Source organism: Haliaeetus albicilla, chromosome 5, assembly GCF_947461875.1.
Source record: "Haliaeetus albicilla chromosome 5, bHalAlb1.1, whole genome shotgun sequence".
Taxonomy (NCBI): Eukaryota; Metazoa; Chordata; class Aves; order Accipitriformes; family Accipitridae; genus Haliaeetus; species Haliaeetus albicilla.
The window spans coordinates 38172557-38197184 of record NC_091487.1 but is presented as its reverse complement, the minus strand read 5'-3'; the positions used below and the strand labels follow the sequence as shown (position 1 = coordinate 38197184).

Below are 24628 nucleotides of genomic sequence, written 5' to 3'. Positions count from 1 at the left end.
TGGAACATATTTCTTATGTCTTTATGAACTTAAAGGAGCACTGAGAATGCAATGTGCCAGAGGGGGAAGCCTTATAGAAGACCTGATTAGAAAATGGAATCATTTTAAAATGCCTTCTCCGGCAATACTCTCTAAAACATTCCTGCTCTGAAGCACACTTGGTTTTTCTCTGCCTGATGTATACATCCCTCAGACTTACCTGGCCCTGCTATATTACTCAGTTAGTGGTTTGGTTGATTTATTCTCATTATTGTTAAAATTATTACTAAAAAACCCCTTTTGAATAAGCAACGCAGTGGAAGGTGGTTGAGATAGGGGTTTGGTTACAAATACAGGCGGAGTTTTTCAAGTTTAGAGACAGTTTCTGGTCCTGCTTTCCTGAAGAGGAAGGGCCTTTGAATGGCTCTTGTGAAATATGCTGATGGTCTGAGCACCCACATCATCAACTCCCCATGACAATTGCCACCGATTGACCACTTGCTGGCTGTCTCTGCAGCAACCCAAGAATGGATGAGTCATGGAAACTGAATTCCCCTTCACCCTGGCTGCCTGGACAGGGCCTCCAAAGGAGCTGCATTGACAACAGGCGAGGAAAGTCAGCCCTCCTTTTTTTCACCCTGTGAAGCATTGATCAAACAAAGCTCTTCTGCTTCCATGAACGTCAAGGCAGCATTTTTCATGAGTGTTACCTGAATAATGTCATACTAAGAGAACAATCTCAAATAGCGCTGGGCACATCATTTTGCGTAGATAATTGATTCTGTGCAACTTCAGGCCAGCAAAAATGTATTGTATTTGCAAATAGCTTTAGCAGAAAATGCTCGAAACCATTGCCATGCTTAGGTGCAGCAGTATCTAAATGCTGGTTTTCATTTTAGAATGATTTTTTGAAATCGAGTTCGGTTACATTTTAATAATTTCTAAATGAAACAACCCTCTTGGGGGGGGGGGGGCTGGAGAAGAAAAGAAAAGGGAAAGAAATTAACAGATTAAGCACTGGGTGCTTTCCTGAATAGAGAATTACTATTTGGGGGAAAAAATGCAGGTTCCATCCAATGAGGAAACACAATTCTTTTTATTTGAGATCTGCCTGGAACATTAATCAATTATTCACATAGCTCTGCTACCGCAGCTCAAATGTAAATACCAATGAACCCAAACAGGGAGGTATTCAGAATTTCCCTTGAGGTATTCTCAAGTGAAAAAAAAAAAATGAAAAAGTGTGAGTTTAACAAGTTTAAAGGAATTTTCTTCTCAACGCCGTTTGCGTGCCAGGAGAAAGAACTGCGAGTCCTGCCTGAACGCTGGCCCTTTCCCTTGAAAGGACCTCTTCTGCTTTTGTTAGCCCCGCACATAGGAGACAGTACCCACGGCCGCAGCGCAGCCCTCCTGACGCAGGCAGCCCCGTAGCTGTGTGGGATCTGCGCAGGTGAGCCACGGCCGCCCGCAGCACCTGCCTCCTTCGTCCTTCTCTGTCCTTCCCTGCCCACGCTGTCCACGCGCACCAGGAATCGTCCTCCCCTCCGAGGTGCTCACCAGGACGTTTCCTGCAAAATTTCGGTGTCACTGGGAGTCGCGGTGCAAGGGGTGGACGTGGCTCCAGCGATCGCGTGTAATGTTTCAGTGCTGGAGTCTGTCCTGACTTTAGTGCCGTGACGGGATCCAGTGGTGCCAGGATCCGAAGTGCTGAGTTACTGGTGCTGAGCTGCTGTCTGTGACTCAGCACCAGTTAGAGGTTTTCCAGCTCACACCTGCGATGTGAAGTTGCATTGATGCACGTAAATTGAACAAAGGGGCATAGAAATGAAAGCTGTAATAGGAATTGTACCTTGCGTCTGGCAGCAAAGCGATAAACGGAGATTACTGGGAGTCCTCAGTGAAGGTACCCTCGCCTCATCTTGGTCTTGTCCTCACTGCCGCTTTTAAAATGGGGGGTGGGGGAATGTGGTGGCCCCTGCCAGTTTTCCCTTGTGGGAAACACATTCCTGACGTGCACGCCGGAGATCATTTTAGCTGCAGGCACTGGGCGAAGTGTCACCACAGTGGTGCCATGCCTACGCCTGTCTGTAATGGGCGGGACTGGTGACACCTCGGTCCTCGCCTCACTTCTCCCCGCATCGGGGTTTTGGGACCTGTGCCGCTCCGTGCCCCGGGGCACAGAGAAGCGCCTTTGCGGGCCCAGCTCGCCTGGCAGAGGTGTGGCGGATGACCGGAGGCCACCTTGGGCGGCAGCAGCCACCGGGACACCCCGAGCAGAGGCGGGAAGGGAGAGGGGGCGCTGAGCTGGGCCTGGCCGTTGGTGCCCCCTCGGCGTGCGGGAGGACGGCCGGGGGAGCGGGCCGTGTCTGTCAGGGACGCCGCTCCTTGCGTCAGTGCCAGGTGGGGCCTGGCAGCGGGGCGTGGGCCGCGGCACGCGCCCTTCCCACAGGCTGCTCTCGCCATCCTTCCCTCAGCGCCAGCCAGGCCGTTGGGAACAGGGCGTCCCGGGCTTTTGTAACCACGCTTTCTCTCACCCCTTATTTTGTTTCTCTGCCGCAGCCGAGGCTTCGGCTGCCGGGGCGGGGAGGCGTTGTGGCACTGCCGGGGACACCGTCTCTTTCGGCAGGGTGAGCGGGCCGGGCTGCCTCAGCAGTCACGCACGCTCTGCGTTTCTTTTCCATTTTGGGCTGACGATATCTGGGAGGGAAGTGGGGCTTTTGCCCTGGACGGAGCCAAGGATGTACTGGATTAGACCAACAGGCCGTCTAATCTGGGAAATGTCATCTGCCAGCGGCCAAGCCCAGGTGCTTCCCAAGAATGCTTTAAGCCTCCCTGGAGTTGTGCAACGTTATTCCATGGAGAGAGTGCTGGGAAACCAGTGACTTAACCTGGGAGAGTGCAAGGAAAAGTGATGCAAAAGTCTAGCGAATGATGCTCTGGGAACCTTTCTGGTGGAAAGGACCATGTGATGCCATAGTTTTGCAATGCTGCCCTTCGACAGGGCATTATCTACATTTCTCAAGCTGGTACGTTTAGACTGCTGCAATGCTCCTTCCTGAGGTCACATCTTAAACCCTCTCAGAGATGGCAGCTACTGCAAAAGCACAGCGGTTTGTTTGTTCAAGGGGTCATCTCCTTGGGACCACCTGATGCCCATGTCCCTCCAGAATGTATTCTGATGGCCCACAGGTTCCTGGGTGCAGTTTTGGGTGTTGGTTGCTTCCTGTAAAAAACTGAATGGCCCACAATTGGCTTTAATGAGTGTCTGACTCCCCCTTTCCATACCATCACGGCAGCTCGCAGCAGGAGTTTCTGTGCTAGAGCCTCCTTGCTAGAAAGGAGAAGGTCTCTGTAGGGGCACTGGGACACGCCGGGATGCTGGAAACCCCTGCCTCCACCAAGACTGGTCTGTATTTGCTGGTTTTCCAGGGCTACTCCTAAAGCCAAATTTCGGAGAGATTGAAGTTCTGTGGGAGAAACGAGTCTGCTCCCCATGACGAGGGAAGCACTGAAAGGGACTTCTGGCAGTACCACCCAACTGGTGTCCTACTGAACCCAGTATTTTCTTATTGCAGAAACTGAATGGATTTGTTAATTGCATTTTGAGTTAACCAGAGCCTTGGGTAGGTTTTTTTTTTTACTCAAGAAAAAGTAAATAGATACAGATCCTCTGCACAACCGACTAGCTAAGCCAAGCTGAGGAAAGTTCCTATGAAAGGTGCTGTGGGCTGGTGGTTACTGTAAGGGAGATGGGGCTAGAGCCAGGCTTCGGTCTATGCAGAGGTGGGGACCAGTCCGAAAAATGGATCAAATAATACCCAGCTCCCTAAAGCACTTTGGAAGCATGTTGTGGTTTTGAATGGGTTTGTAACTCCCTGTGTAAGCCAAGCTTACAGATAAATTTTGGAAACTGAGGGAATATCTTTGAGTGCTAAAAGAAAACCTTCTAGTACAAAAGGGTACTCAAGTTCAAATTGGATCAAATTTTTGTTTCATTCATTGATATTCTGGAAGAAAAAAATGACCGAAAAAAATGACAAAGAAAAAAACCCCTGTGACAGTACTTTACAAAATCCCAGAAGCAACAGAAAACACCTAATAGTATGTTATGAAAAAAGCTCAGTTTTATTTCCAGATAGCTAGATAAGAAGATCTGAACACAGCTATTAACTCGTGGGTAGATCTGTAACCCTGTGCTTACAGTAACTGCATTAACTGCACTTAGAGTAACTGCAGAGCACCAGACCAGAGACGATGCACCACTTATACCCTATCTATGCTTTATTTCAAGTGCAAGTGGTACTTGGCTAGTGGGTTGGCCCTGGCAGCTTGACAGCAGAGGTGCAAATCTGCTTGCTGCACTGCTTTGCATTTAGCAGTTTGGAAGGCACTGAAGCCTATTATAGCTGTCTGGCCTGCATGTGTGTAAGCTGCATATTTGATGAGAGTACACATCTTATTAAGATAGGCTAAAACTGAAAGCGTGTGGGGAAAATGAACTCGAGAGGGTTCCTGGCAGTGTTTCTGCTGCAGCTTGGCTGTTTGAACCAGCAGCTTGTGATGCTTAATGTAAATAAATTGCATAATGGTCTTGAGAAATGTCATTGCTTTAAGGACTGAACTGGATACCTCAGGTAGGAAGAAATGCCCAAGAGCCTCTGATATTGCACTGTTTTTCAGAAGTAGCAGGGCCGTGCCTGCTTGTCACGGACTGACCAAGGTGGCCTGGACAAAACAGGATCAAGCCTCTGCTGTTGACGCCGGTAGCCTGTGCAGAGCACGTGCTTCATGTGGCACCTGCTATGACCACGTGGCTGCACAACCTTCATCCAGACCCACAGCTTCTCCTGTAACGCTGATCTTTGCCCCCCTTGTCTCCATACTGGGAGAGGTCTCCTTCACCTACAGTGACCTCCTCTACTTGAGGCCGGAGCCCCAAAGCAGCGGGGCTGGTGGTGGGAATCAAACCCGACCTTCCCGGCCCCCGGGTGTTCCTGTCCTGCCTCACGCCCGTTCAGAAACTGTTAATCATCCTGAACTACTTAGTGGTTTTGTGATCTTAAACAGGGCTTGAACTCAGTTTTCTAGAGGTGAAAGCACAATGTCTTACTGTAACTCATTTTACCAACCAATCCTATCCTGAACCTAACAATATTTTAATCACAAAATCCAACCTCAAAACCCACAGCATTTTCAGTTACTGTATTTCATCACCACACAGCTGAAAACAACTTTTTTTTTCAACCACCCTTGTTTTTCTAAAGTGAATCACAAACCATGGAACTTAACAGACGGAAAAGAGCAGAGACAAATTCTCTCTCACTAACCCTGGTGTAATGTAAAGGAATAATGTAATTAGAGTAAAAAGCATTTCTCTACAGTCACACGGGTATAACAGAATTACAAGAGTCAGCCTCCCCTTTGTTAAGCCAGATAGTCCATTTTAAACAAGCCAAAAAGCAGTGTTGCCTACAAAATATTGTTGGTGGGGCCTATCAGTCAGTCCTTTTTTAATTAGCCCAAGGAATGGAGCCCTTACCTTTTCCCCAGAAGGCAATTTGACACTTTCGTAGATTTTACCATTATGCTTTATGTCCTGGTAAGTGGTCTGCTGCTCACTTTGCTGCTATTCTTGGCTGTGCCCCCTTGAATCACACCAAGCAATAGTTAACAATAAGGTAACTCTGGGTCTCAGCTGCTTTGCCTACCAGAAAAATGTTAACCACCAAGACTGCTCTGTGCTGCACCCATGAATAGTGTTCATCTCTTCCCAGGAAGACTGGTCTGTATTAGTCACTCCAGTTAATTGGCGAGAAAACCGGGACATCTGAATTTAAACTCCCATAGAAAGGCTACGGAATAGCCAAGGGAGAAAGCCTGATCTTCAGGCTGTCACTCCCAGGCAACAGCCACCTTCCTTCCCATGGTGTTTACACTCTGGGAGAATCAGTGGGCATTTCACAACCTGACAAGGTGTTTACAGTTCCCAGCCTCTGCCTACAGATGTGCTGGGATAATGGCTCATGGTATGTGTTTGTGCTGATGAAGGGGCTGGAGGGAAACCCTTGGGCCTGGACTCATTGACCAGGTCTCACTGACACCAGAGTAAATCTAACTACTCCAGATTTAACGTCATCTATCCAACAGCAGAAGTCTGGCCCTCAAGACCAGCTGATCCTTAGGTAAAACATGAGCATAAGCACTGATGTGTCGGATCTGTATAAAAACTTGGGAAGGGAGGGAAGTGTCAGAAAACATCCCAGGTGATGAGTGTTGTCCAAGGTGAGGCCAGGCAGGTGTTGGTCCTTGCATTCAGCATTGCCCAGGGCTGGTACCAGTGGTGGCGGTGGCCTTGCCTGGGGCTACCCTGGTGGGGCCAACCCAGAGCTTTCCCACCACTACTCTCTGGGGGTCCCTGGAGGGCAGGACACATCCAGCACAGGGCATGTGGTGCAATCAGGCTCTCAATGGGAGCTGATTACCCTCTGTCACGTCTAGGAGGGAGGGAGGGACACGCTTTGTGTCTTGATCAACTTCATGCATCTTCCTATATGGGGGTTTGCAAAATTAGAGTTCATAAAACCTCCTCCAGCCCCTTCTCTGAAAGCTACACCCACATTTTTCTCATGGATGACTCACTGTTAAAACGAAATGATTCTCCAGCTAGAGTTTTTCTATGCTATGTATTAGAAACAGCTGAACAACTGCATTAATATCAGGCTTCTCGAGTGATGGTAAGAGCACGCCTGAGTATGCTGGTGTATATGAACTTGCACACATGTGTACATATGCTTCGTCTATTTTTAATTTGAGTTTCCCTTTTGCTCTCTCCACTCCTTTTCCTTTCAGTTTCTTGTATTTGTTTTTATTTGTCCTTCTCCCCCTGTCTTCTGCGTGTGTAGAATGCAGATCCACAAACACTTGCATTCATCTTTCCAAATGACAGAACGAAGAGTAGTATAAAATGACCTCATCCATTCCTTCACGGATAAACAGAAGACGACGATGGAGTTCTTTCATACGATACAAGAAAAAAGAGTTAAACCAGATCAGTTTAAATTAAACAAAGGAAAACATTCGATGAAATAACAGGAAAAGTATCCTCAATCTGTGAGTTTGAGGAATAATTAATTTCTCAAGGGCAGTGGCTGAACTGGGCAGTTTGCGCATGATTTTTTTGGGAGTGATAATGCTGCTCTGTCCCCAGAGTGAGGTGTGTCTTCATCACTTTGATGTGTGCAACTCTGAAATCAGCAACACGGGAAGCCACGGGGGCAGACATGTCAGAAATGGTAAGAGGTTTCCTGAGGTGATAAAAAGGCCACCTGTGAGGTTGTTGTGAAGGAAAATTCCAATGACTGCGTGCAATATTTGGAAGAAACAAACAAGCGGGTTGAGGTTAAGACGCGTTCACACGTGAAGGTTGCTCGCCTTTAGGTTATTCCCCACTGGAGGATCCTCTGTAGATCTGAGACATTCGGCCCTTTTTCAAAAATTAAACTTTGGGGTTAAAATGAAGGACACAGAAGTGGAAAAAAAAAAAAGCATGTATTTAGGCAAGTGTCCTGCAAGGAAAGCCAGATAGGTTGGGGAAGTGGTAAAGGTAAGGAGATCTGCTCTGGGAAACTAGCCCACAGCACAGAAGCTGTTTAGCCCGCAGGAGCGTGGCACTGGCCTTGCGACATGATGCTGAGGTGGCGCACATCTCCGTCTGATCCCTGCCTCTGCCGTCCCCCCCGCCGCTCCGGAGCTGCTGGCTGTACTGGGGAGGCCAGGTGTGCTGGGTGTGGGGAAGAGCATACCTGCCACCTCATCCTGATCCCAACTGCCCAGCTGCCCCTGCCCCACTCTCATATATGCACCAGGGTGGGAAAACAGACTTAATTAGTTCACTGTGGCTGGGAGTGCTTCGGCTGTGGGCTGTGCAGGGCAGGAGCAGCCCTCCTCCCCTCCTGCTCAGCTGAAGAGGGCAATTAACAGCTCAACAGGCTGAACAGGTAGGGCGAGCGTGGCAGCAGAGCAAGTTCCCCTCACACTCCACCTCCCACAGCACCCGGGCTGAAGTCTCTACTTGAATGAAAGTGTAAGTGTTAGGTGTGGTATATGAGTTATGCATGAAAAGTTTAATGCGTTCAAGGGTACAGCCTCAACTAGCAGCTAACAGCAATGAATGAGCCTTGGGGCAAGCCCAAGCCAGCTTCCACTCAAGTCGATAGAGGTATGGTCTTTTGGCTTCAGTGGGAACAGGATGAGGTCCTTCATGGCCAGCCAAGGAGAGATTAGTCTAATGATGTAATGGTGCTTGTAACTGCCTGTTCAGCCTTAATTCAGCTCTTTTGTGAGCATGCATTATGGCACAGTCTGTAATTACGTGATCACATACTACTTGCTCTGCAAGACGCCCGCCTCATTTGAAGCGCAGAATGGGAGGTAAGGGCAGAAGGGCTCTCTCCAGCCCCCACGGCGTTGTCCTGCGTCCCGGGGCACCGCTCTGCAACAGGCTTCCTGCGGGGTCTTGGGCAAGAAAGTGCTGTAACGAGCGTGGCAGGGACTGAGTTAAGGCTTCACCGGCAACATAAGCCTGTGTTTTTCTAAATATAGGAGCTTGGTTTTGCAATCTTACTGAGCTCTGAGCGTAGCTTTACGTAAGGGGTAGTCAACAGCAATGATGGCGTTAGGTTTAAACGGCCTATACAGCCTATCTGGATCCTCGCTGCAGGAGGTATGAAAATCCCTTGGCTTGCCTGCCAAGGTGTGGTGGCACACCTATGCGCTGGCAGCAGTAGACTGGTTGGCAGCAGTATCAGTTACAAGAAAATGTTTTATCTCTCTCATCTGACACCACATGCTCGCTCTGCTTCTGGCCATCTTTCCAATCTCACCTTCTGCTTTATTTAATGTTCTCCAGAGGCTCTGCCGGACCGGCTTCCAGCATCCCCGTAACTAGTAGCTAAAAGGCTGGCTGAAGATCCTGATGCCCACTGACAAATGGGAGACTTGAATGGAGGAAAAGTATGGAAGGAAATTCTGAAGCAGTGAAAAATGGAAGACAGGGGAACGGGGTGAGCTTAGAAGGAAAAGGACATATGTGACCTTGGTGGTGGCAGGAAGCACAGGGAGAGGTGCAGGGGAGTAAAGGAGCTGCAGGGCATCTAGAGGGTCAGAAGGAAAGAGAACATCCAGAGCAGAAAGAAAACATTAGGGCGTAAGAGTAACAAGCAGGGAAAAACAGATGAAAGAAAGCAAAACAGAGAAAACAAAGAAAATAGCTCAATTAGGAGGTGAAAGCAGGAAAGACCATACAACACAGCACCAAAAAGAAAGGCCTCGGATGCGTGCCCCCCTGCTCTGTCTCCTGGGAGTTATACCCTGCTTCATCTCTGGACCCCAGAGGGTCACCCCTGCCGGATCTCGGCATTGCCTTGTGGGGACTGACCAGGAAGGGACAAGGCGTGATGGCTGCTCGGTGCTGCAGCCAAGCCACCGACCCTGCTCCTGGCAGGGAGCCCTGGCCTCTCTGGCACCCCCTTCTCACCCCAGCAGCCCTTGATCCAGTGCACTTGCACTGGTGTTCTTGTCACTCAGGTACATCGGTCGTTGCAACTCAGTCACTTGTTGACTGGGATCTCTTAGTAGGAGAGGCAGCAAACACACAGACTGAGGGGCGGTATCCCGGCTTGGTGCTGACAGCTTCCAAAAGACAAATACTTTGATGTAGAAAATGAACAAACATAGCAAAAACTGAGTTTGGTCTACTGCAAGGGTGGCTGGGCTAGGAAATATGTCAAAAGAGCATCTTCCTCCTCAGTGAATCTTTTTTGGGACTGAGTTTTATCTAAGGCAGGGATGGAGCAATCCCACTGATGTCACTGGGCTGACGCTGGTGTAGAACTGGTGCGTGTGTGTGGTGAAATAGGTCAGAGCTGTGTACTTGGAGGCGCAGCTGCTGAGTTCAGTGGTAAAAAGGAGTTTTTGCTGCTATTTCCTCCCGTGAGCCCTGCAGAGCTCCCCAGCTCGCAGAGGGTGAGCTGCGCTCTGCTCCAGGCATGGCTCGGGGCTGGGGGCTGGCCGGGTTTCCTTTAGCACCTCTCTCTGCCCGGGCAAGCAGTTTCCACAGGTTTTTGACAGAAAAATGCTGGTTTTGTTGACGTTCCACATTTCCTGTGGGTAAAAGCAAGATGAAGCACTATGTTCCTGGTGTTGTAGGGCCTGCATCAAAATATTTTACTTTGTTGAACGGAATAAAGCAGCTGAGGACTCAGTGTGGTAATAGCTGTGACCGCTGATCAGCCACTTGATTTCACACCCTATTTTTTATACTGAAGTGCAAGATACTGTTAGTATTATTCTAATCCCGTGTGGGTACTTGTACTTGACTTTTTACCAAAGTGTTCCATCGGAGATGTGAAACGAAGTGTTGTCCTCGGAGGCACATTAATGCCCAAAGCTGGGTCTGCTCTGCCATTACGCAGAGGGTAGTTCTACGCAGTCATTGTACTGTTGGTCTCCAGCATATTGCTTTGGGATTTCTGGAGTCATGCAAGCTGCTAATAAACAACCCACGTCTTTCCTACGGATGGATCCCTTTCCTTCATACAGCAGTGCCGGTGCAATCCACCCCACACCCATCACACCTAATCCCTTCTTGGAAGCAAATATTGAAAGAGAAAAAAACCCCAACACAACCCATGAAATGAGGAAGAAAGAAAAGTAACGCCCAAGGAGCTTGGCGGAGCCTCGCATCCCCCATGCAAGGAACCGGGCAGCTGACTTCCAGCATCCCAGGTGATGTAATGTTAGTTTAACGGCCGTACACACCTCTGTGTGCTGATGAGCAGAGCAGGCAGGGGCAAGTAGCCGCACAGGCAGCTCTAGAAGCCGCTAGCAAGAAATGCACCTCGGTGTATGTGTGAAGCGATCGCCACACGCTCCCCGTGCCCCTTTGATGCTGGGAAGGAATGCTCTGCTTTCTGAACCAAAGGCACTCCAGTTTGCCTGTGGGCTATGCGGAAATATGGGAAGGTGGAAGCAAGCAGCAGCTTGTGCTGTCAGGGAGGAAGAGCAGTCTGGAGTTCGTAGCTATTATACTGCACGGTACAGCTTTTAAACGAGGTGGCCTGAGCGCTCGCAATGGTTAAAACCCGACTTTCTCTCCGCAGGGCTGTTTGTTGCCCTGGTGTGCTGGCCGTTAGCAGTTAGCTTTTGCTCCCATCCAGTCCGTTGCAGCAGGTTGATGGGAGATTATTGGGTTCTTGCCTGAAATCCCACGGCGGTTTTTTTCAGTCTTGCGAGGTGCTGTGTTTCTCTCCAGCGGTCTTTCTGAGGCACGATTGGGGAAACTGTTCCTGTTTGTGTGTCTGTGACCGACGTAGCTGCCGCTTTTACTACACGTGAGGCGTAGGGTTTTTTTGTTCCCTCTTTCTCCAACACTTTCTGGGTAATGTTTTCCGCATTTAGTATCAACCCACGGTCCTTTTCTCAGAAAACTTAACAGAGTCACCCCAGCTATATTTCTGTGGGGGTGTGTGTGTTTATACATATGTGTGTTAAAAATATCCTGCTTAATTCAGGTCCTATTCGAATATTCCATTAGCTGGGTATTAGTTTACTTAAGCCAAGCAGCAGTTTAAAAGTGGTCTCAACCATCTAGGCATATGCTGTCTGGAAGGAGTTTACCACTTCTGCCCAGCTCTGGCTGGCAGGTCCCAGTGGTTTGAGGGGAACCAACCTGAAGAGTTCCCTGAAGAGAGGCACGATGAGAGGAGGTGGGTGCTGCTCCCAGCCTGGTCCCCCCACCGAGGAGAGGGGGCTCGGGGCTGGGCTTCCCCTCCAGCTGCGGGGCTGCTCCTGCCTGCAAGTGGAGGGGGTGCTGGCCTGCAGCCACTAGCCCTGAGACAGAGAGGGCATTGACTATCGATTACTGCTCCTGCAGACAAATTTACATATAAAAGCCGAAGGGGAGAGAGAACTAACAGATAAGCTTGCCCATTTTCCAGGTGCTGGAAAGCCTGACAGACTTCTTTATACAAAGACAGGTTTAAATACTATTCACCTCGGGGGTGTGGATGAGTTTATCTTGGTTGGGAATCCATGGAAATGACTTTTAACCCCTAGCATTGTAATAGGTTGCCCAATGCATCTATATAAACATGATGCATATTTATAGTGTAATGATCCCTAGGGTTCATTAAATACCATAACAAGGACTTTCGGAAAGCAGCCAGATAGCCTGCTCCTCCAAGCTATATTAAGAAAGGCCAAACTGTTACAACAAAATAAAGATTTTTTTGTTTGTTTTTTGTTTTGTTTTTTTTTAACTAACTTTGAATTACTTAGCACGGTCTCTAAGGGATTATTGTTTCATGTACCTTCTCAGCATTTGAGATCTGAAGAGTCCCATGAAATAGTCTCTGCAGGCAGCAGCCAGTTAACCCTTTTGTGTTTCCACTGGGGACATGCCGCTCTGGAGCACTTCCTGGCTTCCCAGGCACCAGAACATTGCAGGCAGTAGCAGATTTCAAGCACAGGTCTGCACTGAAAAACAATTATGTACAAACACATATGGCAAGGTCCCGCAAAATTTAAGAGGATGAAATCAACAGCAGGCCACACAAATTTAATTAAAGTCCATAGAGATTAACTCTGGAAAGCAGTACACATGAATAAAAAAAAAAAAAAGCAAGTTTTATGAAGCTACAAAATGCTATATATGGCTTATGGTGTGTTAGCAAAGTTAGGGTTGAACCAGTATACAGTAAAAAAAAAAAAATAAATCACTTCTGGTGCTCAAGAAAGAAAAGATTCTGCAGTTCATTACATGGCTTGTCTGTGTTGGTGCTGCAGGGCTAGAAGAAATAAAAAGTAATAAAATCTGACTTTGTCTCTAATACCAGCAGATCCAAAGCTAAATATGCAAAGGCACAGTTCTTTGTAAGATAGTACCATTTTTCCACAGCCTTTTCTGAGAGAAAAACCCCCACATTTTCAGAGTGAGGCGCAGGATTTTACAGTTCCCTTTTCAGTGGCATTTTATTTCAGAAGTGTTTTCAGTGACCACAGTATCTTTGGGGAGGCTCGTGTATCACTAACAGCAGAGGTAGAAAAGAGCTAATTAGTCACCCAACCCTTCCCCTAGCCAGTAACATGCTGCACCCTGCATTGCACCTCCGGGCACTCGACACGGGACGTGGCACATCCTAGGAGAGCGGCATGGACCACAAACCCGCCCGCCTGTCCCGTCCTCCCACGAGTCACCCACCGCCGTGGCCATGCTGCCTGCTTCAGGCACCCCATGCCAGCGGGGAAAACCGTGCGGGTGCCTCCAGCCCCGTGGGGCTTGGCAGGCATCGGTGTGGGACGGGGGTCCAGAACCGTGGGCTGGCGTTTCTTGTGTTTGACTGGGAAATAAAGCTCCTGGGCTCCAGATTCACCTCCCCTGGGGAAGTTTTGCTGGTTTCTGGGGACGTGGTCTCTGCAGGAGGGTGTACAGGATTTGCTGAGTGAAATGGGGAACAGACCAGCACTGGAGGCTGACTCGACAGCCATGCCACAGCGAGGCATCCCTGGCGGCCAGGCTTCCCCTTTTCCACCGGCCTGGTAGCGGCGTGGGGCACGAGTGGGGCCCCGTCCCAGCTGCCTTACTGGAGTGCATGCGAGGAGATGCCCGTTCAGTTTGGATAAACCACCAAGGTGCAAAGATTTTTAAAAACTTATCCAGATTGGCTAAGCCTTTATGGATTGGCGAAACGGGCTGGAGAATTACCAAAAGTTGCTGCCTGTTTCCATGTCTGGTGCTTCCTGCTGGGGCCAGGAACACCAGCCACCCTGCCCTGCTCACGGGAATTTCAGCAGTTTCACTTCCATGCCCAGCCCAGGGCAAAATGCCCGTAAGCAGCAAGAACAAAAAGTAACCGTTAAAAAAAAAAGAGAGAGACACGTCACAAGTGTTTCATAATTCGGAAAAGATTTACCAGCAGAAGCTACAGCTGACCGAAAATGGACAAGCTCTGACTGGGATTTGGTGTGAAAGGAACCTGTAGCCTGTTGTTCCTGGGTACGGTCAGTACGGGTGGACTCCAGGAGGATGCCAAGGTTTGAAGGGGACAGCAGGACTGGTCGTGTTGCATTACAAACTGCTGGAGGGCCCAGCCCCTCTCCCCATACGGGACCCCTGCCTCGGCGGCAGATTTGCAGACCTGTCCGACATCCCTTGCTGAGCTTCCCTTGGCTTTCTCACAGCCCTGCCTTGCGCGTTCCCGAGGGTCACAGCTTTGAGCCTGCTGCTGTCACCCCCCTACAAGCCCCGTTGTGCCCGGGGACAGCAGTGTGGACCTGCCTCTCTGGAGCGACCAGCACCTAACATACGGGTCCCAGCGGTGTGAGGGAGCCGGACGCGAGGCAGGGGCAGCCATGGTTTGACTTCGGTCCCACCCGTGGTTTTCTGCACCAGGCTTGACTGCTGTCGGCCTTTTCCCATCCATACAGATGCTGTACGTACACAAAGTCTTATTAAGAAAGGATTGGTCTGAATGTTGACACATGTTTTGGGGGAGGGAAACCTTCTTTTAGCTGAACTCCTTCATCCACCTCTAGTGCCTCCTCTGCCCCAAAGAAAGGGCCGTTCTCATTCACTTCTTTCACTGCAGTTAATTAGTAAGTCCGAGCCAGCCCGTCCTCGGGAGCTGGTGGTTCCCTTAATCTCTCTGTTGCTAGGGCAAGCCGACATGCTCCACTGGTACCAGTTCCAGCGTGATGTGGGGGATTGTGGAAAGAAAGGGGAAAGGGCTGATCAAACAGACTCCGATTAAAAAAAAAAAAAAGGAAAAAAAAAAGAAAAGAAGCTCTTTTTGATGAGGCTGAGAAGTACACAATGGGGAAAAGCACAGGGTGAATGATAAGGCCTAAAGGAGCTCATTAAATTGAGGCAAGCTGAGCAGAGTTACCTTATTTCACTCCCTTTCTCCTGCCACCCCTGTGATGGAGAACTCTTTTATCGAAGTGGAGGGGCAGGATCACTTCCTTGCAAAATGTTTGATAGAAATAAATGTATAATTGTTTTCCTGAGAGTTTTTGTAAATCTACCCTTTAAACATTTGTAAAGCAAGCTGGAGCCTCAGCAAAGGGTGCTGCTTGACAGAGGTATAGGCTGCAGGTGAGAAAGGTCCCATAACCCATTACAATTTCCTCCTCTTGGCTCATCTAGCCTCCTGAGAAATAGCAAGATGAAAGTCAAGTAGGACATGTGGACCTCAGGGATGACAGAGGTCAAATGTGAAATGTTTGCCTTGGAAATGGTGTTGCTTACTTTATTCGATCTGCACCAGTCTTTACAAAACCATAGTGAGCATATGATTTGAGAAGATTCATGCATTGAGACAAAGTGCTGCCTAGCAAAATCTCACACAGTTCTTTCCTTGGGATCTCTGGCAAGTGCCCTTCCTCTGACTGTGGTCAGCATTTGCTGGCTCAGGAGAACAGGGATCCCACCACAGCATGTCTCAGTGAGTGCAGATATCTTGAAGAGCTAGAGAATGCAAGAGGCTGCAGGCTGATAGGAAGCTTCTTAGAAGGTCTGTGCTCAGCAGAAGAAACCAGGGTAGGGCTGAATCCCTCGCTGGCAACAAGGACAGTGGCAGAGTGCAGTAATTGACATCGCCTTCTTTCTTTTAATCTGAAAATTAGACAGATTGCTTATCAGAGCTGTACTTTGAGAGTCCGCATGAACGATGGGTCACAAAACAGAAGCAAGCACCTGCCCCATGCATCCTCTTGCTCATGAGAGTCATGAGATGAGCACTGACTTTGATGTGAGGCTTCTCTTCTTACAGGGACAGAAAGGGGTGGCATGGCTGCAGTCCTGCCACCCAGCACAGCTCTGGGCGCTGAGGCAGGGTGGGCAGTGGTGGCAAACGGCATGTTTTCTCTGCAAAACTCTGCCAGCCTTAGCTAGAAAATTTCCACAGATCCTTGCTGGCTTCTCTTGATCCTTTTCTCCATGGGCCCTAAAGGAGGCTGTTTTTTTGGAAAGCCACCTCATAGTTCTTATTAAAAAGCAATCCATTATTGTAAATAATTATGTTAACCTCCCTTGCCTGGAGGTCCTTCTCTCCACTTTAATACCTCCCTCTGGCCAAGAATTCCCCTCTTGCTGTACAGGTGAGGCACATGGACTGCTCGCTTCTGCTGCAAGGGATAAAGTTAGCTATTTCCAAAGATAAGGTTAGCCTTTAAATGTGAAAATACATTTTTATAAATCTCTCCTCCTACTTCTAGTAGTTTCCCCTCCCCTCCAGCTATAGGAGCACACAGAGACCCTTGCTGCATGGAGAGTGCCGGATTTTCCACATGGCAGCTCAGCCTGAGCACAGCTTTACTGTTTTAATCTCTTTCAGGTATCAGCCCATCCTTCTGAAGGCTGTTTTAAGACAATTCTTTTTTTGCCGAGGGATTCCCTCTGAAGAGAGATCAGGTGTTTGGAATCTAGCACATCCCCCACTCTTGTTTCTCTGTCCTCCAGTCTTTCTATCACAGCTTTTGCCAGCAGGACTGTAGCCAAAGGTATGATGAGACATGATGGGGTGGTGAGGTGTCACAGTTGTCCCTTACTTTGCCTGGCTGAGCCATGCTAGCAAACAGGCTGTTTTTGCTAACATAATCTGAATCAGTAAATGCATTCCTCACATAAACATAGCTTTAGATAATGGGATGTACTGGTAGGGAGAAACTTTATTTGCTAGGGACCTTTCATTAATGTTGGTCGTCATGTATTCACGTGTGTGTGGGCATGCAGATGGTAGCATGCTGCTCGTTCATTCACCTCACCCGTCTTCACTCATTTGGGGTCTCATGCAGAGCAGGCAAATGCAAGTTCAGTGAGGCTTTGTTTACTCAATGTGATATGGATTTGTAAAAAAAGGATGGAGAGATAGGCCATTGTAGTCTTCTGGCAGAAGAGATCTCATCCCACATACACCACTATTTGGTTTAATGTCATTTTATACCCATTTTGTACCTAGTGTTAATAGTCATAACGTGCAGGACACTGGAGAACTTGTCTGTTGTTTGGGGGATTTAATGCCCTCCTGTCTCTTTGCCAGCTTGACAACACACTTCTCTCCCTTCTTTCTAAGCATGGTGGTTTTTTCCTTGTTTCTCAACCAGTAGTCTCTGATGATTCCCTATAAAACCTGGAAATGTCTCTGTCATGCTCTCTTGCTTTTTAGATGTGATACATTATGTGCCTCTCTGCATCAGTCTCTTTACACATGGGTCACACATGATTTATACATATTGACATGGGGAAGAAGTAAGACAAGACAAAACAAGATCCAGTGGCTGAAAGCACAACAAATTCAGACCAGAAGGCACATTAAGAGTGGCTGAACAGGGGGATACTGGGCTATCGGTGCAATTTGCCCAGGCTGAGAAGCAGAGGTAATTTTTCTACCATAGAAAATTGTCATGCTAATATTGGATAACAACTGTGTTAGGGGAGGCCAACACAGCCATTATTGTTTGCTCCTGGTGTTAACCTCTAATAATCCATAAATATTCTGTAAGTTTCCATATACCACAGTTTATCAGCAGGGTATTCTGTTATTTGCTTTATGATCTAGATCATTGCTTTGGCTTAACAGCAGTTAGCAGTAGTGACCATGTCCCGGTCTAGGATCTAGGAGGTGCCTGGGATCTCAGGCTTACCTAAAACCCATGCAAGGCTGTCTTCTTCTCTCTGACAACTGGCTGACACTGCAAAACACACAGGAACCCTAAAAACAAAAGCAGCAGAATGGGAAGGAAGGCGACTCACAGCTAGGCAAGGGGCCAGCTTTCTCTGCTTTTTCCTTTGAGTCTCCACTTCTGGAAGTCCCTGCTTGCATGGCCTTACTATCAACTGATGTTTTAGCTGTTCATTTATGGTGAATCATAACTAAAGGGAACCGAAGCGCTATCTGAAATTCGCTTCCTCTTGGGCAACAGAAAGACTGTCTGAACTCCTTCCCCTTTTGGCTGCTTATGCTGCTCTTTTGAAAGAGCACCATTATAGCGGTGTAACACTTACAGCATTGCTGTTACAGCTTCAGCTTCCTCAAGCAGCGAGCTTTTGAGTATCTTTACTGATGAGAAGAATATGTGACAATGGAAGGTAAGCTAGAGTTTCTGTGCAGGCAGGAGTTTAGCATGATTACCTTACTAGTGGATTTTGAGTTTTTCATACGTATGAAAGCACAAACATGTTCCCCACTCCATCAGCCTAGTCTGTTCTGCCTTCAAGCTTGGCAGGCCAGCTGAGAGGGAAGTGAGCAGAAAAAAGTACCCCAAAGAGAAAAGATGTTTTTCTAATGAGCAGTTGAGATGAACTTGAAGAATACTTCTGGCTGTAAACATTTCTAGCATCTCTAGCATTTGGGACTATGTAAAATTCAGATTTGGGTTAGAAGATTTTATGATTTGCACCCATCACTTACGTTAAGAACAGGAGGTTAAACAAAAACTGACCAGCAGAGACTGAATGTTCCCAGATGGAGCCTAACGTTTGGTAAGAGGTGGAAAGGTCAGGCTTCTGATCTTTCCTAGACCACGATAAACCAGCAGTGATTCCATTAAATCCACTTACTCAGTAATTAAAGGCATGTCGTTTTGGACCTTGGGCAAGTGAGATGTTCTAATGATGTAGAAAGCACCTTGGAGAGAACAGCAATGAGCATTGGCTATCCAAAAACCAGAGAGTTCATAGGAGATGTAGATCAACTCAGAGAAATCATCAGCTCTTCTTTGATCTCAGCCTCAGAGAAAAAAGCATTCAGAAGCTGGGCTAGGTATGTGAGGACAAAATCACAAAGGTCAAGCAGCAAAATGGCATCCAATTAGCAAAAGACTTTAAAGTAACAAGTAGTTTTTCCATCACTACTTTAGCAGCAAGAGGAAGACCCAGACAACTGAAAACGTGCTCGCCAGCGGGGAAGAAAGGCTATGGACAGTTCATGGCCAGAGTCCCAGGGTGTTTCATACCTTTTTTGCATTTATTATCGCTTCAGACAAATATTGCAATCAACGTTGATGACAGGGTGAGGTGAGATCACAAAACTAGAACAAAGACTAGATTAGCAGATCCTTCAGATAATGTTCAAGTCAGTTGGGCCAGATGAATTTCATCCTAGGGTAATTGCTCCAGCCAGTCATTTAACCACAAAAGCTCTAGGCATAACCTCGCCTAGCTTCTGGGATTTTACGGAGCCCAGAGATCATACTTGGAAGCCTGCAAAAGTGCAGACGTAGTTCCTGTCTTTAAAAGGGAAAAAAGGAGGAGCCAGGGATTACAGATTGTTCAGTTTAACTTCAATTCCCGGAAAAATACTGGAACAAACAATCAAACTTTGGTAAGCACCTAAAACAAAACAAAGAGATGAATAATGGCCAGCATAGATTTGTCAAAAACAAAGTGTGTAAAACGGGTCAAATTTCCTTTCATGACAGAGTAAAAAAACCTTGTTGATAAGGGAGAAGCAATAGTAGTCCTATATTTTGACGGTGGTGAGGCTTTCGTCACAGTGTAACATGATACTTCTAAGCAAATTCAGGGAACCTGTGGTAGACGGAGCTGGTCTAGGATGATGCAATATTGATTGAAAAACCGCACAGACAGAGTATTTATTAATTATTTTTTAAAAAGAGAAAGGTGGATCAAGAAGAGCTGCTTGGGAGTCTATACTGGGTTAGTCTGATTTTAGGTGATTATGAACAGCTTGGACAATGGAATAAAGAATATCATATTCTTGGCTACCACAAAGCCAGAAGGGGACTATGGATATACTGAAATATAAAGCTACAATTAAAAAGTATTTACAACCAAATAGTCTTAAAAATAGGGTTCATTTGAGTAAGGACAGTTCTCAGTTTCTGTACATGGGCATCACCAGGAATAATTAATTCTATTTATATAGGGTGGTGAATTTTTGCCCAAGTAGCAACTCTGCATAAAAAGATCTGAAACATGTTCCAGGTCACAATCCAAATATGAGTTAACTGCTAATGCAAAAAGGACAAACGCCCTCCTAGGATGTGTACTTAGGCATGTACCCCACAAATAATCCTTCTGCTCAGTTCTCTCTGGGGCTGCAGTTGCAGTGTAGTGTCCAGCCATGGGTGCTGTGCTCAAGACAAGGTCCAGAAGACAGCTGGGGGATAATCAGAGGTCTTGAAAACGAGAGCTAGGAGGGAAGAATGAACAAACTGACTTTCTTTAGTCTAGAGAAGACTGAGGGAGATAGGGTTACAGCTGTCAAATAACTGAAAGGTGGCTGGGAAGAAAAGGAAAATAAATTGTTCTCTGTATCCATGATGAATAGGACAAGTAATGAGCTTAAATTACAGAAAAGGAGACTGAGGTTGGATGTTAGAAGAAGGCAAGCAGTAAGGATAATGACACACAGAAGTATCTGAGGAGGGTGTGGAATCGCCATCCTGCATATAGGAAGAGGTTAGCCAAGCATTTGCCAAGAGTGACATAAGAGTAACGATCCTGCCTTGGGACACGAGTCTGGACTAAGTGATCTCCTGAGATCCCTTCCAGCCGTATAAATCTCTGATTCTCTCCTGGATGCTGGAGGAAGCAAGGCTGATGTTGTGGAGCATTGCAAGTGCTCCACATTTGTGGTTTGTAATGCTCTCATCTGTGCGTGAGAGCCAAGAGCACTCCTGCAGGAGCCGTATGCGCTGCTTTCTGGTTCAGAGGAAAAAAGTTGCAGTGGCAGGTAAAGTCACCAAAAACTGAGACATCCTTGGATTATGAGAATATAGTCCTGCGTGTTTTATCTTGCATTTAAATGTCTCTGGTCCTTACATGGTGATGATACGTGACACTAACCTTGAAAGCCTTGATCAGTATAAAGCAGTCTGTTATGCTGAAACTCTGTCACTCTGACTATTCCTAGGCTCATACGCTAATTGTGGCCTCCTGTAGAGCCAAGCAGAGCTGGCTGTCCTGCTCTATAGAATTCAAGACTGTTTGCTTCCATTTTGGTGGGAACCAGAGGCCAGTTCAGCCCGCAGCCCTGGCACCGGTGATGCAGGCTGGCACTAGCAGTGCTAAAGCTGCCACAGTCTCTGTCTGACGCTGGGGAATAAAAATGTGAGCAATTGTTTTTTATCTGGAGTCCCCATGGGCCATTAGAGACAGAGCTTGCTAAAGATTATTTTCTGCAAGTACTTCCAGAAGTTTGTGTTTCTCTAGGAATTCAATGGAAGATAAGTGGAAAAGGGTACAAGCAGGAAGGACAGAAATACTCTTTTTTTTTCATTGTCTAAAGACAGCTTTTACAAACATCAGTATATAAATAGAAAAAAAAAAAAGAAGGCTTATTTTAAAGAGGTGGCTAACCCTATGTCCCTTGAAAAAAAATAGCAGAGAGCAAACACTGAAGTCCTTTAACTCCCTGTCATAATTTATAGCAGGTTTCCAATTGTGAAATCTCTCAGCGATGTGGGACAGATGTTATGGTGAGGAAAATAAAACAAACAGACAACGGGATGGGAAATGCAGAGAAGATGAAATGACACTGTGTTGTAATCCTTATGGGAAATCTGTCTACGGCTTTCCAAAATACTGTGCTGGTGAGCAATTAGGAAGCTAGACGAGCTATATAAACAGAGCCACTAGAGGTCTGTAACCGTTCCCATGCAGTTTCCACAGTGAGCATCAGTCTCAAGAGCAGCTTTGGGGAGGGGACTATTTCTGCCCACCATCTTCTAAATGATGCCTTTAGTATTCTGTCCAGAGCTATTTGCGCAAGAAATGCACACAAATGGAGGTTTTCCAGTGCTTGTTCCTGTTCCTATGGCAGTAGATCAAAGGCAATAACAATGCAGAGTTAATTAATTCAGGAGAAGGAATTCCCACTTGCAGCGGTCTTAACCCAGCAGTGGAGGGAAAGTGTCAATCATAAGGGCAAAGGTGCCGAAACTGGCATGGATTTGTGGGTTGTTGGTTTTTTTTTTTCCCCACTAAGGAGTTCAGGGGGGAGTTAAACAGTAAATGTCACCTGAGCGTCAGAAAAAGTAGGGGTTTATATATAACCAATGATTTATAAGCGTGCATGAACCCCCCAGCTGCAAGAAATCTGGACAAAAACTAGGCCTACAGTCTTGTAAAAAGAAGCCTCTCAGAGGGAATTGTATTTCCCTGTCCAGGTCAAGTTTGGAGAACATCCTGCGCAGCCTTACTCCGAGTGCCCATCACCACATCAAAGACCAGCGGTGTCCTCAAAGGCAGCAAAACCTGACAAAGGGAAAGTTGGGGAGGATTTCATCTCTCCCTGCAACCTTCCAACTTTGTATAAATCTCAGGAGCAGAGGGGACAAAATGATTGGGAAGAACCAAGGATTATTGACTTATACACAGAAGAGTGCAGGCAACAGTCCTTGGACAGAGCTAACAACAAATAAATGAAGAAAGGCCTTTTGGGAGACAGAGCAAGGGGCTGGCCACCAGGGCACCTGGGCTTTCTAGAATGCCTTAAAGACCAGAAGGAAAGAAAAGAGAGGAAGTTGGCTGATTTTACTTGAGCTAGAAAGTACCATGATAGTAATCTGATGCAAATCTAGAATGGGAGATCTTAAAGAGGCCAGCAGAGAATGAAGAAGTGGAAAGAATGAGTACTTGCCCACCAAAAATATATTGTCCCTGAGTGGGAATGGTATAGGAGAAAAGACCACACATGAAGCAAAATATTACGGAATTCTGCTGATGTTAAATGAGTTAATTTCTTCAGATAATGTCTTCAAAAAACATTTTTTTCTCAAACAAATGTTCTAAAATAATGTTTCATTCATATCAGTGGCAAAGCTCCTGTTGACTTCTCCTTCAACAACTGCAGAATATTAAAGATGAAGTCAGTTTAAGAATCTGTTATCCTTTCACTCTGTATGCCCTTAGTTTCCTTTTCATATGCAGTTCACCTAACCTGGCCTGCATTTCTTTCTCAACATGGGGGAAGTGACCCACATGATCCTTTGTGTGATTTCTGCAAGTGTGCTCCCAACAGACAGCACTGCTGAAGCTGATTTTATAGAAAACATGTTGAACCCTGCGGCCAGTATCTAGTTTGGTGTAGGGTGCCAAATACTTCCAGGGCTGAATCTGCCTACCTGAAATTGCAATGAAGACATTTTTGCCTTGTGCAAAACAGGGACATAGGACTCATACCCAACTAGGGCGAGCTGATGATTCGTCTACCACTCTGTAAAACAGGCATTAATTAGAAAAATCAGATAAAAAAGGACTCAGATCTGATGGCTGTGTCTGTTGCAGGCATCTTAATCGTATTTGCAGAAATCCACTGCATAAATTGTTTTAGAAATTGTTTCCTACCTGCAGCCTGTCTCATCTTTGAACTCCAGCTGACACCATCCCAATGGCACAAAACATTAAGGCTCTGACATACGAGAAGGGATCTTTACATTACAACATCTTACAACCAGTCTTGTGGGGTTTAGCTGGAATCATGCATGCGCTTCCCAACACCGCACGTGATAAACGTTCTTACCTACACAGAGACCTCTGTGTGTCCATTCATTCAGACACACCATCTGTACCCACATTTGGGGCTCATGCCAACCCACGTGTGTGTGCATGTGGTTTCTCATCATATATGTTTTCACTGAAAGAGGAAGGTGAGGAAGAATGGGCCTTTTCATTTCTAGGAAGGCCCTGAACCATCATGTTGTATATGGATCTAGAAAAAGGAAGTGCTGCCATTTGGAGGAGAGTTTAGGGGCTCTGAAGAGGATGGTTTCTTCATGCTGGTATATTTAATTTCTCTATTTACTGGATGTTACTCCATTAAACCACTTGCAGCATAGCCAAGGACAGGCTATATAAGGCCTAATTGCACTCCCTCATGAAATTCAGTAGAAAAACCCTTGACACCTTCAGACTTGCTTTTGGGGGTTTATCATGCATCATATGTTCTTACATTTCCTTGGGAGTTAGTTACATTTTTCATGGTCTTTTGCAAGAGTTCAGTCCCTTTGCTAAAACATTACAAGAGCTTTCTCATACCGTACTGGGTCAGACCCCAGAACTGGTCTGTCCAATCTTCCATAAAGCACTCCCTTGGGCTGCAGGGGTTGGTAGAAGACTTGCCAAAGGCCCAGCTCATACTAGAGCCAGCCTGTCACGCAGAGCCAGCATGCATGAGAGGACAGCACAAAAGCCGCGATCAGGTAGGACCCATATGCTGTAACAGAGGGAATGGGGTAAGTCTCAGCCCCAAGGCACGTGCAGAAAGAGGTGAGGTGATGCCTGCTGGCGACATTGCTTTTGAGACAGGAGATCTTAAAATTTGTTATTTAAAAAACATTATTTTTGGTATCTTATAGCCAGCAGGTTCTTTTGACACAGATGCCCCTCATCATTGCACTTCAGACATTATTGGAGTTTGCCAGTATGGTTCTAGGGAGAGAGGGCTATTTGCTTCATAGCTGGAGCTTAGAGCCAAAATGCTTACTGTAACCTGAGCTTTAAAGGTTTTGCATGTTATTAAGAAAGCAAGCTGTGGCCTGTCCTCTTCCCCTCTCCTTTCTTGAGAGTGGCTACAGTACTGAAAATAACGACACATGCGCACTGCCTTTTAGCTGGCTTCACAAAAAC

General features: G+C 46.8%; 1 protein-coding gene across 5 annotated transcripts in view; it reads right to left on the bottom strand.

The window, feature by feature from the left end:
- RAD51B (RAD51 paralog B) overlaps positions 1–24628 on the bottom strand; it is a 498432-nt gene that overhangs the window by 6449 nt on the left and 467355 nt on the right. For 2 of the 5 annotated variants that reach the window (XM_069784185.1, XM_069784188.1), the window contains one exon: positions 1057–12513. Coding sequence is in view for 2 of the 5 variants with exons in the window: in XM_069784188.1 (XP_069640289.1) it covers positions 12497–12513 (17 nt within the window). In the remaining 3 variants the exon portion in view is untranslated. Of the gene's footprint in view, positions 1–1056; positions 12514–15257; positions 15650–24628 lie in introns of those variants that run through there. The other 3 variants (XM_069784186.1, XM_069784189.1, XR_011324790.1) reach the window with 2 other exon arrangements.